This window comes from Rhinopithecus roxellana, chromosome 14 (genome assembly GCF_007565055.1).
Source record: "Rhinopithecus roxellana isolate Shanxi Qingling chromosome 14, ASM756505v1, whole genome shotgun sequence".
Taxonomy (NCBI): domain Eukaryota; kingdom Metazoa; phylum Chordata; class Mammalia; order Primates; family Cercopithecidae; genus Rhinopithecus; species Rhinopithecus roxellana.
Genome location: NC_044562.1, coordinates 30,834,235 through 30,847,773, shown reverse-complemented (window position 1 = coordinate 30,847,773; position 13,539 = coordinate 30,834,235). Strand labels below are relative to the sequence as shown.

General features: G+C 44.9%; 1 protein-coding gene across 4 annotated transcripts in view; it reads left to right on the top strand.

Annotated features, from left to right (window-relative positions):
* Positions 1 to 3,199, top strand: part of TTLL4 (tubulin tyrosine ligase like 4) — a 45,406-nt gene extending 42,207 nt beyond the window's left edge. For 2 of the 4 annotated variants that reach the window (XM_010360252.2, XM_030916665.1), the window contains 4 exons: positions 1,191 to 1,401; positions 1,546 to 1,616; positions 2,016 to 2,101; positions 2,568 to 3,199. In XM_010360252.2, coding sequence (XP_010358554.1) covers positions 1,191 to 1,401; positions 1,546 to 1,616; positions 2,016 to 2,101; positions 2,568 to 2,823 — 624 coding nt within the window. In that variant the 3' untranslated portion in view covers positions 2,824 to 3,199. The remainder of the gene's footprint in view (positions 1 to 1,190; positions 1,402 to 1,545; positions 1,617 to 2,015; positions 2,102 to 2,567) is intronic. The other 2 variants (XM_030916666.1, XM_030916664.1) reach the window with 2 other exon arrangements.
* Positions 3,200 to 13,539: the final 10,340 nt, after the last annotated feature.

Below are 13,539 nucleotides of genomic sequence, written 5' to 3'. Positions count from 1 at the left end.
GCTTTTCTTTTCTTTTTTTTTTTTTTCTTTTTTGAGACGGAGTTTCACTCTTATTGCCCAGGCTAGAGAGCAATGGTGCGATCTCGGCTCACCGCAACCTCCGCCTCCCAGGTTCAAGTGATTCTCCTGCCTCAGCCTCCCAAGTAGCTGGGATTAGAGGCATGCACCACCACACCCAGCTAATTTTATATTTTTTAATAGAGACAGGGATTCTCCATGTTGGTCAGGCTGGTCTCGACCTCCCGATCTCAAGTGATCCACCTGCCTCAGCCTCCCAAAGTGCCGGGATTACAGGTGTGAGCCACTGCTCCCAGCTGCAACCAGCTTTTCTTTAGAGCAGGGTTTCTTTTTTTTTTGAGACGGAGTCTCGCTCTGCCACCCAGGCTGGAGTGCTGTGGCCGGATCTCAGCTCACTGCAAGCTCCGCCTCCCGGGTTCACGCCATTCTCCTGCCTCAGCCTCCCGGGTAGCTGGGACTACAGGTGCCGCCACCTCGCCCGGCTAGTTTTTTGTAGTTTTTAGTAGAGACGGGGTTTCACCGTGTTAGCCAGGATGGTCTCGATCTCCTGACCTTGTGATACGCCCGTCTCGGCCTCCCGAACTGCTGGGATTACAGGCTTGAGCCACCGCGCCCGGCCTAGAGCAGGGTTTCTTAATCCAGGCCTGTGATCCTCTGATGCACAGAGGTTTTTTGGCATGTCTGTCATTCTGGGAGAGCATTAATTGTCTTTACCATGTTTTCTCGCCCCCTCTTGTCCAAACTGTAGACTTTTGCCCTTTGGTTTCTTTCTCTGAGAGGCACAGTGAGAGACCCCAGGAAGCTGACTTTCTCAGAGCAGATAAGGGAGCTGGATTTAAGCATGGCAGATACAGGACTGGTGCCGAATCTTAATTGCTGGATCCTCATCTTGACTTTACCCAACAACCTACTTAACCTCTCAGCCCCAGTGGCTCCCCCGACCCCAAATAAGAGTGTCTTCCCCACTAGCTAAGTTCAGTAGACTTAGGAACAGATGTCTTTCAGAGCTGGCCCACTAGGCTGCCCTCAGTAGTTCCATGAGAGTTCTGGAGCTGTAGGACCCCAGGGGTGTGCTCCCTGTCCCCCAGCTTCTTGAGTCTCTGCCCCTGATTTACACTCTCTGTCACACACTTTTTCTCACACATTTTTTCTCCCTGTTCCTTGGACCACAGGACTTCTATGCATCTGTGCTGGATGTTCTGACACCAGATGATGTTCGGATTCTGGTTGAGATGGAAGATGAGTTTTCTCGCCGTGGTCAGTTTGAACGAATTTTTCCTTCTCATATCTCCTCTCGCTATCTCCGCTTTTTTGAGCAGCCACGATATTTCAACATTCTCACCACCCAATGGGAACAGAAATACCATGGCAACAAGCTTAAAGGTGATGTGCCCTCCCAGCCCTCAGAAAGCCATGTTTAGTGAGAGATTAAATCCCAGTATACCAAGAAATAGGCCTCTCTGGAAAGAAGAATTAGCCAGTTGATTCTACTTTCTTAAACCACAACTCCTGCTAATCTTGTCCTAGGAGTAGATCTGCTCCGGAGTTGGTGCTACAAAGGGTTCCACATGGGAGTTGTCTCTGATTCTGCTCCAGTGGTGAGTGCTGCCAGTGTGGAGGACAGCTCCTTCTCAGGCCCCTCCCTCCTCTGCCTTATGAGTGCAGCGGGAGTTGGATTGGTATGTACAGGCCTCTCTCACTTCTCCGCTAGGCTGTGCTTCTGTCTCACTACTCTTTCCTTTCAAGGGAATAGTTGCCTCCAGGATTCCCTGGGTACCTTTCTTTCAAGGATCAAAAAGTGCTTTGTAGGCCTCAACTTCTTGTCTGATTCAGAAGAGAACTGAGACTTTTACCCACCTGGGCCTACGCCTGAGGAGTAGGGAAGGGGAGAGCCCCATGATTCACTTAGAGGTAGAGCTGGAGGGTCCCAAGACCCCAAACACTCCTGCCTTGCCTCTGCCAAGCCCTTTTGGTCTCATTGATTCCTTTGCTCTTAGTGGTCTCTCCCGACAACACTTCTGACTGTCTCAAAGGATGACGTGATACTCAATGCCTTCAGCAAATCAGAGACTAGCAAGCTGGGGTGAGTGCTGCCTGGGCAAGGGATGGGCTGCTGGCTGTGAGTTTGGAGAGTTTTCTTCCTTCCCATCTTCCCAGACTGTGGCAGTGAGATCAGCATTCTTCAGCTGGGGGTTGATGGGAGTGTCAGGACATGCAGCCATAGCATCCTTTTCCTGGTAGCTCTTGGTATGCCCAGGGAAGCTGAGCTGGAGGACAGAAGCGCCTCCTGAAGCGACCACTGTCAGCCATACCCACTAGCTGTGGGAAGTCGTTAGCCCTCTACCTGCACCTCCTTTCACTCTTGCACTGCAGATCTCAAGCCTTCAAGTAAATAGAATTTTTTTTATGGTTATTACATATCCATGTAATTATGGCCTACAACACTATAATGTCGTGAATGCCTGCTCCAGACTCTGAAGGCAAATTCTAAGGTAAAGTCTCAGTTAAACAGTGTCTCAGCCATTTCTTTCACCATCTATTCCCTCCAGAAAACACAGCTCCTGTGAGGGAAGCCTACTACTCTCTGAAGACGGGACCACGCCCAAATCCAAGAAGACTCAAACTGGCCTTTCCCCTTATCCCCAGAAACCCAGTTCCTCAAAGGACAGTGAGGACACCAGCAAAGAGCCCAGCCTTTCCACTCAGACGTTACCTGTGATCAAGTACTCTGGGCGGACTTCAAGACTTTCTACTTCCTCCACTTTCCAGTCAACTAGTGACTCCCTCCTGGCTGTGAGCCCATAATTGGCCTCTCTCCAAAAGCCTCTGCCCAGGAGCATGGGCATCAGCTACCTCACGGGAACCAGCCTGCTGTTCAGACCAGTCTGAACCCCTACCCCTTTCACCCTGTTCCTCCTCAGAGTATTTTTTGAAGTGGTTGCATTACAGAGATGGGTATTTGTAGGGCCGGGGGGATGGTAGTGATGGGGAGAAGATGAGGAAGGGTCACCCTCTGTCACCTGTCTGCCTGGCTGGCACCTCATATCTCAGCAGAGAAGCCAGTGGTGGCCACGCAGCCTTATAAAGCAGGTTTTCGTTTCTACCTTAAGTGAGCCATGTGTGGTTTGTTTGGGGCCCTGGTGAGGTTGCTGAGTTGTAGCTCAGGAGAAAACATACAGAATGTATTTGGACCGGAAGTCCTTTGTTCTGAATTTGAGGGAGTCTTCTGAGGTCCTTATTTCGTTAGATCTTTCCTCACCCCTCTCCCATCCCTTCCTCAGTAGACAGGCGGAGAGGCCACAACATGCCGAGCCCATTTCCTGTCATCCTAGTCTTGGGGCTTCACTGCCTACTTCCAAATACCCCACCTGCCAGCAGCCCTTGGTCTTCCTGTTCTGACCCCCCATCACTGCTCATTTAGCCTTCTAGATGCCTCTCTCGTGGACATCTCTTCTTTAGCTGTTGGCTTTCTGTGAGGTGCGAGAGGATCTATGAACTTTGTGAATTTCCCATGGCCCCAGTGAAGGAGCCCAGATAATCCCAGTAGCTTTTACCTGTCTCCATGTATCAAAGGACACAGTCCAGGGGGAGGGTGGAAGGGGATGTGGTTTCTCTACAATGCAACAAACTTGGTTTCTCAGTGTTCTGCCCTACAGCAAGCAGGGTCTGGTGGGTTTCAGGAGCAGTCACTATTGCAGGATGGGCTTCCAATCAAACCTCAGACTAAACTCTTGTACTCAACTGATTCTACCTCCCTCCTCTAGACTCAGTAAACAGTGACTATTCAATAAATGTTGACTGAGTGAACTGTATTTACAGAGATCTCAAAGGACCTCAGCACTTGAACCAGAAGTTCTACTTCTCTCTCATCTGGAGATGAGAAAGTGGAGCCTGGAGACAGCACAAGCGGAAGAGTTCGGATCAGAAAGGTTTTCTCTGAAGCCGTGCTCCTTCCTAACCCGGCACTTCCTGGTTGCTCTTTGCCTTCTTCCCAGCCCCTGTAGTCCCTTTACTTAGTTTTTTCTAGCAGTGGCACATATAAGAAGCCAGTTGGCCCCGTGCCCCTGCTACTCAAGTTTTCTCTTTGCACATCAAGCAGAAAGCTCAGCTACTTGGTCTCACCCTGGACTGTAGCTGCCTTCATTCTCTCTGAGCTTTGGAAAGAGAGATTCCCGTGTTTCATGGCTCCTGGAGTTCTGTGGCGAGGTGAGGTGGAGCCCTGGAAAGATCACTGAGAGGCCTGACTGGTTTCAAGGCCACAGAGTAGGTGGATGTCTGGCCCGTCCTAAGGCCATGTTGACATTTGTGAAAGTTTGGTGACAAAGTCCTAGGTATTATTGACTGCTCAATAATAAGGACTTTAAAGTCGGGACATAATAGGAGAGGTCCTTGATGGTACCATTGGATCTTTTCTGATGTAATTGAAGTGACCCACCTCTTCTCCCCGCTGGCTGCAGTATTCTAGTGCAGACATGACGTGGGGAATCTGCTGCCTTCCTAAGAGAAAATGAACAGCCTGCCTGGCAGTTTTGTTGTGGCTGGGCCTTCACGGCAAGGACTTAGGCACGGAGGCCTGGTTGAGCTGGTTTACTCCATGAAAACCAACTTCAGTTCTTTGGCTTGCCCTCTGAGAATCCCTGTACAAGACAGCCAATCGATTTCCATTCCTCTAACTGGAGAGGGAACCAGCTCTGCTGAATGGGGGTATTGGGGGAAGCATGGTGGGGGAAGGGAGGACTTAGGAAATTAAGTCCTTATGAGCAATGAAAGTCCTAAAAAGAGCAATGGAAAGACAGTGCTCTTAGTAGTTTAAAACATGTTTGTACATTCTTTTTAATTTTCATCACATTTGAGTATCTGATAGACGTGGGCTGGGTAGGGGAAAGGAATGGGACTTACGTATCACATTTACCTCTCTTGAGAGAAAATTAAATCTTATTAAGCATTTGGCATATGTACTTTTGCATTGAATGCCCACAATATGAGGTATTCAGCTAAGCAGGAATTTTTGAGAAGGAATGAGATTTTTTTTGGGAAAGTTAAATTTGGGAGTATAGTAGAATAAATATTTGTCAGAATACATCAGTTGTTTTCCTAAGTTGATAACTTACCTAGTCTATTCGGAGGAAGGAAGGCGAGTGTTCCTGAGACAAGGAATGAAGTACAGGCTATTTCTGGAGTAGTGGAGTAAGGGCTTGGGGTGGAAAGTGGAGGAGGGCAGTCACTGCTGTTTACTTTGCATCCACTTAGGAATGATGAGAAACTCAGTTTCTTAGAAGAAATACCAATGAAGAGATGGCCTTGTGTCAGGAAAGGATCAGGAACCTTGAATCAGGCTGACCTTGGGTTTAAATCACGGTTCTGCCACTTACTCTGTGACCTTGGGCATGTCATCTAACTTTTAAGTCTCCATTTATTTGTAGTATGAATGTAATACCTACATTGCAGGGTTGTGAAAATTTAAACCAAATGTAGTAAAAGTACTTGGGACATAGAGGGCACCTTGCACAGTCACACCTTCTCCACTTGCTGTCCAAGCCCTGTGCCCCAGGTGGGAAGAGACAGGCAAGAAATGTAAAACCCTCTCCTCCAGGAGGTGGAGCTGCCATTGAGATATTTTAGAAGTGAAGATGCCAGAACAGGGTCTAGATAGCTACTGACCCTCACCTTCACCCCAGTGCACACACAAATATCACCATTCAGCCTCCTATTACATTATCACTCTACTGGGGATTTATTTCTTTGGTTAAACACTTCACAGAGCGTAGAATCCCTGAGAAAGGAAGCACATTAAGCATTAGAAGTATGTGAACTGAGTGAGGTTATTAAATTATTTCAAGAGAAGCTTTGATAAGAAAGGGAAAGCAAGTGCAGTGGGTGTCAGGTGGCTGGAAAGGGGAGAAGCAGGGTACAGAAAATAAGAGACCTTGACTGGAACTGGATCTAAAGAGCAGATATATGGACCTAACAGCTGTACCAAGGGGCAGTTGTCATTTCAGGTACATTCTCTTGGTGTCAGGCTGTTTGGCTGAGGGTGACTATCCCCCCTGTCACCCTAGCCAGAGGACATACCCAATGGCTTCTGGGGTAGTCCAACACTACTGAGGGCCAGTGAAGGAGACTGATCATGTGGACACAAAGACCTTTCTACTTCCTCCTTAGCTGAATTAGTTACCCAAGATAGGTGACCAGCAAAGGCAGACAGGGATCTCCTCCTGGGTTCCCCTTGATTTGTCCTCTAAGATTAAGGCTTACCTGTGACTGTTGTTCGAATACCCCAACTGCTGTGAGACTTGGAAACACTGATGGTTTACAGATGACTAAGAGAGCTCCATTTCTTGCCACCTAAGATTCTGACCAAGCCTTTCACAACCGTTCTTGGCCTTTTAGAGTCCCCCTGTAGCAGAGTTTGCCCACTCATTAATATCCGGGGATCTATACCAGCTCATTTGGCTTGCCCCTTCACCAGCTTTGGATCAATGAAAGTTGCAAGCAGTCATATGTTGCTCTTGGCAGATGTTTCACAGGTGAAAACACAAGATAGCAGGTGGTGGTTTTCTAAAACCCATCTGTGTCGTAATTATAATAGACTGAGACACATGGAATACTAGGGACTGCTACAGTCAAAGCTAACAAAATTTTGAAAAGATATTTAAGTTTCAATTAGTAAACTGGGGACACCAAAGCCTACCTCATAGAATAGTTATGGGACTAAAAAATGGAGGAAAAGCACCTAACAAGGTGCCTGATAATATATGATAACAGATTTAAAGTGGTGGATTCTAAAACTGACCAAAACTACCACCCAAAACATTTAAAGTAAAAGTACGATAACATACAATAGTGTTACAATACTATTAAAACAGCATGCTAATATTACAAAACTATGGTAAAATATGCTTTTATCCATAATTAAAGCTGAGGATGTATTGATAATTAGCTTAGAAAGATTAAAGTCCCTGTCAGCAGTCAGAGAAGAGCAGTTTAAACTGCAAGATACCACGTAACACTAAAGTGGCTCAGACTTAGAAGATGGAAAATACCAAGTGTCAGTATGATACTGAGATACTGTGAAGGTGCTGAAGGGAATGCAAAATGAGGCACTGGAAAGCAGCTTGGTAATTTCTTATAAAGTGAAACATGTCCTTAACATATGATCTAGCAATTCCACTTTTGCAGGCAAATGTTCGTAGCAGCTTATTCATAGAAGCAAAAATTTAGAAACACCCTTATGTCCAACAATTAATGAATTAAATTGTGATATCTCTGTTCAGTGGAATACTCTTAGATATAAAAAAGGAAAAGGGCTGGGCACGGTGGCTCACACCTACAATCCCAGCACTTTGGGAGGCCAAGGCAGGTGGATCACCTGAGGTCGGGAGTTTGAGACCAGCCTGATCGACATGGAGAAACCCTGTCTCTACTAAAAATACAAAATTAGCTGTGCGTGGTGGCACGCGCCTGTAGTCCCAGCTACTTAGAAGGCTGAGGCAGGACAATCGCTTGAACCCAGGAGGCGGAGGTTGCGGTGAGCCGAGATCGCCCCATTGCACTCTAGCCTGGGCAACAAGAGCAACACTCCATCTCAATAAATACATAAATAGGAAAAGAGGTTGGGTGTGGTGGCTCACGCCTGTAATCCTAACAGTTTGGGAGGCCAAGGCAAGAGGATCACTTGAGCCCAGGAGTCCGAGACCAGTCTGGGCCAACACAGTGGGACCCTGTTTCTGCAAAATAAATATAAATAAAAAAGGAATAAATTGATTCATGCAATACCATGGATAAAACTAAGCGGGGAGACACCAGAAACAAAAGACTGTATGCTTTGTTATTCCATAATGGTCTAGAAAATGCAAACTATAGTCACAGAAAGCAGAACAGTGCTTGCCAGGGACTATAGATGAGGGAGGGGTAGACTGTAAAGGACATGGTGGGAAAATTCTGTATCTTGATTGTGGTGGTGGATACATGACTATATATATTGTAGGAACTTGTCAAATTGTGCACTTAAAATGGGTGAGTAGTATTGTATGTAAATAAAGCTGATTTAAAATAAAACACCAGGAGATGACATTTCATGAGGCATGTGCTAATTAAAACCACAATGAGATAACACTGGAATAGTTAAAAGGGCAGCTAAGACCAAGTGTTAGTGAGGGTGTACAGCAACTGGGGCATTTATACATGGCTGGGGTGAGTGTAAAATGGTTCAACCACTGTGGACCACTAACAGTTTCTTAGAGAGCTACCTATGACTCAGAAATTCCACTCCCCAGTATTCTCTAAAAAAAAAAGAAAAAAAGGAAATCATGTTCACCAAAAACGTTTATTGAGGCTTCATTCATAATAACAAAAAATTGAGAATAACCCAAATGCTTCTCAATATTAGATCAGATAAACTGGTGTGGAATACCACTCAGTAATAAAAAGGAATAAACTGATTTATGTAACAACATGGAAGGATGAATCTCAAAAAAAGCATTGAGTGAAAGAAGCCAGACACAAAAGAGTACATACTGTGTAATTAAGTTTATATGACGCTTAGGAACGGGAAACCTAGGGGAACAAGTCAGAACAATAGTTGCCTCTGGGCATGAATAGTATAGTAAGAAAAGAGGCACAAGGTAATTTTCGGAGGTGATGGAAGTGCTCTAATTCTTCATTTGGATGTTGGTTACATGGGTGATGGATTTGTAGGAGCTCATGGAATTGCACACTTAAGCCCCAAATCAAGTTGACAGGATTGGTTCTTTCTGAGGACTGTGAGAGAGAATCTGTTCCAGGCTTCTCTCCAAGCTTCACGTGGTTTGCGGCAATCTTCGGCATTCCTTGGCTTGTACAGGCATCGCCCAGTCTCTGCCTTCGTGTTCTCCCTCTGTACAATTTTTCCGTTTTATAAGGGCACTAGTCACATTGGAATAGGAGCCTGCTCTACTCCAGTATGACTTCATCTTTACTAACTACATCTACAGTGACCTTATTCCCAAATAATGTCGCAAGATTCCGAGGTGCTGGGGGGTCAGCACTTCAGCATGTGAATTTGTGGGGGAAGGGGTGGGGACACCACGGATTATAATACCTAGAGTGAAGTTTCCAGGTTGGATCAATTACTAATAACGCTATGGTGGCTGGGCGTGGTGGCTGACGCCTGTAATCCCAGCACTTTGGGAGGCCGAGGGGGGTTGATCACCTGAGGTCAGGAGTTTGAGACCAGCCTGGCCAACATGGTGCAACCTCGTCTCTACTAAAAATACAAAAATTAGCTGAGCGTGGTGGTGGGTGTCTGCAATCCCAGCTACTTGGGAGGCTGTGGCAGAAAAATCACTTGGACCTGGGAGGCGGAGGTTGCAGTGAGCCGAGACCATACCATTGCTCTCCAGCCTGGGCAACAAGAGCAAAACTTTATCTCAAAATAAATAAATACAAAATGTTATGGCAATGGTATTATCAGTCTTGTGTGCACCTCTCTGGAATAATCATGATAACCATTGGAATGCATGATATATTTAGAAATGGAAAGACTGTTCGATTGACATCCCGAATCTGGATGCTCTTTGGCAGAGGAAAATAAATTTTAAGACACATCTCTGTTGTTGAGAAACTGATACAAAATCAGGATTCATGAGGTTGGTAAATGCCAGGTATCTCAACAATGACACCTGAGATAAACATCACTAAGTCCATTTGCCTTTACCAGAAGATGAAAGGCTCAAATCCCTGGAGATAAAATAACTTTTTTCTTTTTTTTTTCCTTTCTTTTCTTTTTTTTTTTTGAGACGGAGTCTCGCTCTGTCGCCCAGGCTGGAGTGCGGTGGCGTAATCTCGGCTCACTGCAATCTCCGCCTCCCAGGTTTACGCCATTCTTCTGCCTCAGCCTCCCAAGTAGCTGGGACTACAGGTGCCCGCCACCTCGCCCGGCTAGTTTTTTGTATTTTTTTTAGTAGAGACGGGGTTTCACCGTGTTAGCCAGGATGGTCTCGATCTCCTGACCTCGTGATCCGCCCGTCTCGGGCTCTCAAAGTGCTGGGATTACAGGCTTGAGCCACCGCGCCTGGCCAAAATAAATTTTTTCTAAGTCCATTTCTTTCCTAGACAAATGACCTTTCTAATGAACTGTGATATTAACAAATCTTTGGCATTACGAATTTCTCATCATGGGCTGGGCACAGTGGCTCACATCTGTAATCCCAGCGTTTGGGAGGCTAAAATGGATCACTTGAGGCCAGGAATTTGAAACCAGCCTGGGTAACATAGTGAGACCCTGTCTCTACAAAAAAAATTAAAAAGCCTGGCATGGTGGCACATGCCTGTAGTCCCTTTTACTCAGGAGGCTGAGGTGGGAAGATCACTTGAGCCCAGGCAAGGCTGCCAGGAGATATGATTGCTCCACTGCACTCTAGGCTGGATGACAGAGCAAGACCCTGTCTCAAAAATAAATAAATAAATAAATAAAATTTAAAAAGCTCATCATGATACATTTCTACATTCGAAAGAATGAAGTTGGACCTAACCCTAACCCTAACCCACAAATATGTATTGAGTGCCTTCTAGGTTCTAGTTTTCTAGAAAACTAGAAAATACCTAGTTTTCCCAGCACCATTTGTTGAAGAGACCATTATTTCTCTATTCAGTGGTTTTGACATCCTTGTCAAAAATCAATTGATCTTCAATGTGAAGGTGTATTTTGGGGCTCTCAGTTCTGTTCCATTGGTCTATATGTCTGTCCTTATTCCAATTTTACACTGTTTTTATTACTATAGCTTTGTAGTAAGTTTTGAAATCAGGAAGTATGAGCCCTCTGACTTTGTTCTTTTTCAAGATTGCTTTGGCTATTGGTTCATTTAAATTCCATATGGATTTTGGGATTTTGTTTTTCATTTCTGCCAAAAAAATGTTATTGGGATTTTGATAGCAATTGCATTGAGTCTAAATATATAGCTGTGGGTAATATTGTCATCTTAATATTAAGTATTCCAAGCCATGAACATGGCATATCTTTCCATTTAGGTTTTCTTTACTTTCTTTCACTGACGTTTTATAGCTTTCAGTGTACAAGTCTCGTGCCTCCTTGATTTAATTTGTTTCTAAATATTTCAGTTATTTTGATGCTATTGTAAAATGGAATTTTCTTAATTTTCTTTGTGGAGTGTTCATGGCTGGTGTATAGAAATGCAATTTTTTTGTGTATTGATTTGGTATGCTGCAATGTTGCCTTGCAGTGTTTTTGAGCAGTCCCTGCCTCTTTTCTGTCCTGAGTTGGTTCCAAGATAGGCAAACATAGATGGGCACCTAGTATCAGTCCTTCAGACAGCTCCCCAACAGGTTAGAACAGACAAACACGGGAATTTATAAGTAAGGTCAGCTCTGCTCCCTCCAGAACCAGGAACAAGGGTCCCACACTGGGGACACAGGCTGCATTCTTTAAGACTGCCACCCAGCTGGGGGAAGGGATAGGACAAGGATGAAAGATGCTTTGCTACCATTTTAAAGTTGTCTTTTTCTTAATTCAGCATTTTCTTCATTGCTGTAACCCTTTAAGTTTTCCAGAATTCTGACAATGTTGGTTTTGACCATTTCTGGTTTTTTTTTCATATGTTTCTGGGGAGCGATGGGCATTTGGAGTGTCCAGTTTTGCCATTTTGCTGATGTCCTCTTTCAATGGAAACTTTTAACTGAAATATATATAAAGGGGTAAAAATCATAAGTGCATAGCTTGATGGATTTTAAAAAATTTTTATTTTAAGTTCAGGGGCACATGTGCAGGTTTGTTACATAGGTAAACTAGTGTTATTTGGGGGATTTGTTGATGAGGTGTACAAAACCATGAAACTAGCACTCTAGGACAATAAAAAGTTATTTGCAGAACCCCAGAGCCCCCTCGTGCCCCCTTCTAATTGCTAACAACTACCTCCCCTCCAGAGAAACTCCTTTCTTAACTTCTAGCACTCTTAGTCTATTTGTGCTGCTACAACAGAATACCACAGACTGGGTCAGCTAAAAAGAACAGACATTGAATTTTTTCACTGTTCTGGAGGCTAGGAAGTCCAAGATCAAGGCGCCAGCAAGTTCGGTTGTCTGGTGAGGGCTGCATCCTCTAGAGGGAGGAACGCTGTGTCCTCACATTGCAGGAGGCAGAAGGGCAAGAGAGAAACTCCCTCTGTTAAGCCCCTTTATAAGGAAACCTAATACCGTTCGTGAGGGAGGGGCCCTCGTGGCCTGATCACCTTGTATAGGCCCCACCTCTTCATACTATCACATTGTCAACATCTGAATTTTGGAGGAGACATTCAAACCATAGCAGACACTTTTTTGGTTTTAAACTTTAAATGGAATCATACAGTACGTAGCCTTTTTATGTCTGGTTTCTCACTCAACATTATGCTTCTGAGATTCACCCATGTAGTGTATAGTTATGATTCATTCATCTAATTCCACTGTATGAATATAACACAGTTTACTTATTCATTCTACAGTCATAAGTATTTAAGTGTTATTTATTTTTTTGAGACAGAGTCTCACTCTGTCACTCTGGCTGGAGTGCAGTGGTGCAATCTTGGAGGCTAGGAAGTCCAACATCTTCTTTCTGCCTCAGACTTCCAAGTAGCTGGGATTATAGGCACATGCCACCGTACCTGGCTAATTTTTGTATTTTTACTAAAGACAGGGTTACTCCATGTCGGCCAGGCTGGTCTTGAACTCATGACTTCAAGTGATCCACCTGCCTTGGCCTCCCAAAGTGCTGGGATTACAGGCGTGAGCCACCCCGCCAGGCCAGTATTTAAGTGGTTTTTAGTTAAAGACTATTACAAATAGTACTGTTTATCTTTTGGTAAGCATATGTACACAACATGGAGAAAAGTCTAAATAAGGAAATGAAAATCACATATAATTTACCACCATTGTTAATTTTGGTATGTACCTTTCCAGGCAAGTGTGTGCGTGTGAAATCAGCTGTTGAAATAGTTTTGTAAGTTGTTTCTTCTTCTGTTCTTCTTCTTCTTTTTTTTTGAGGGGTGGGGGGGATGGGATCTGGCCATGTTGCCCAGGCTGGCCTCAAATGATCTTCCCACATTGGCCTCCCAAAGTCCTGGGATTACAGGAGTGAGCCACCACACCAGGCCTGTTTTTGTGTTTTCTTTTCTTTTTCTTTTTCTTTTTTCTTTTGAGACGGACGGAGTCTTGCTCTGTCGCCTAGGCTGGAGTGCAGTGGCATGATCTCAGCCCACTGCAACCTCTGCCTCCTGAGTTCAAGCTATTCTCCTGCCACAGCCTCCTGAGTAGCTAGGATTACAGGTGCACACCACCACGCCCAGCTAATTTTTGCATTCTTGTAGAGACAGAGTTTTACCATGTTGGCCAGACTGGTCTCGAACTCTTGACCTCGTGATCTGCCCATCTTGGCCTCCCAAAGTGCTAGGATTACAGGCATGAACCACTGCGCCACTGCGGCTTGTGTTTTCTTTCTTTCTTTTTGGTGTTTGGAGACCGAGTCTCACTATGTTGCCCAGGCCAAAGTGCAGT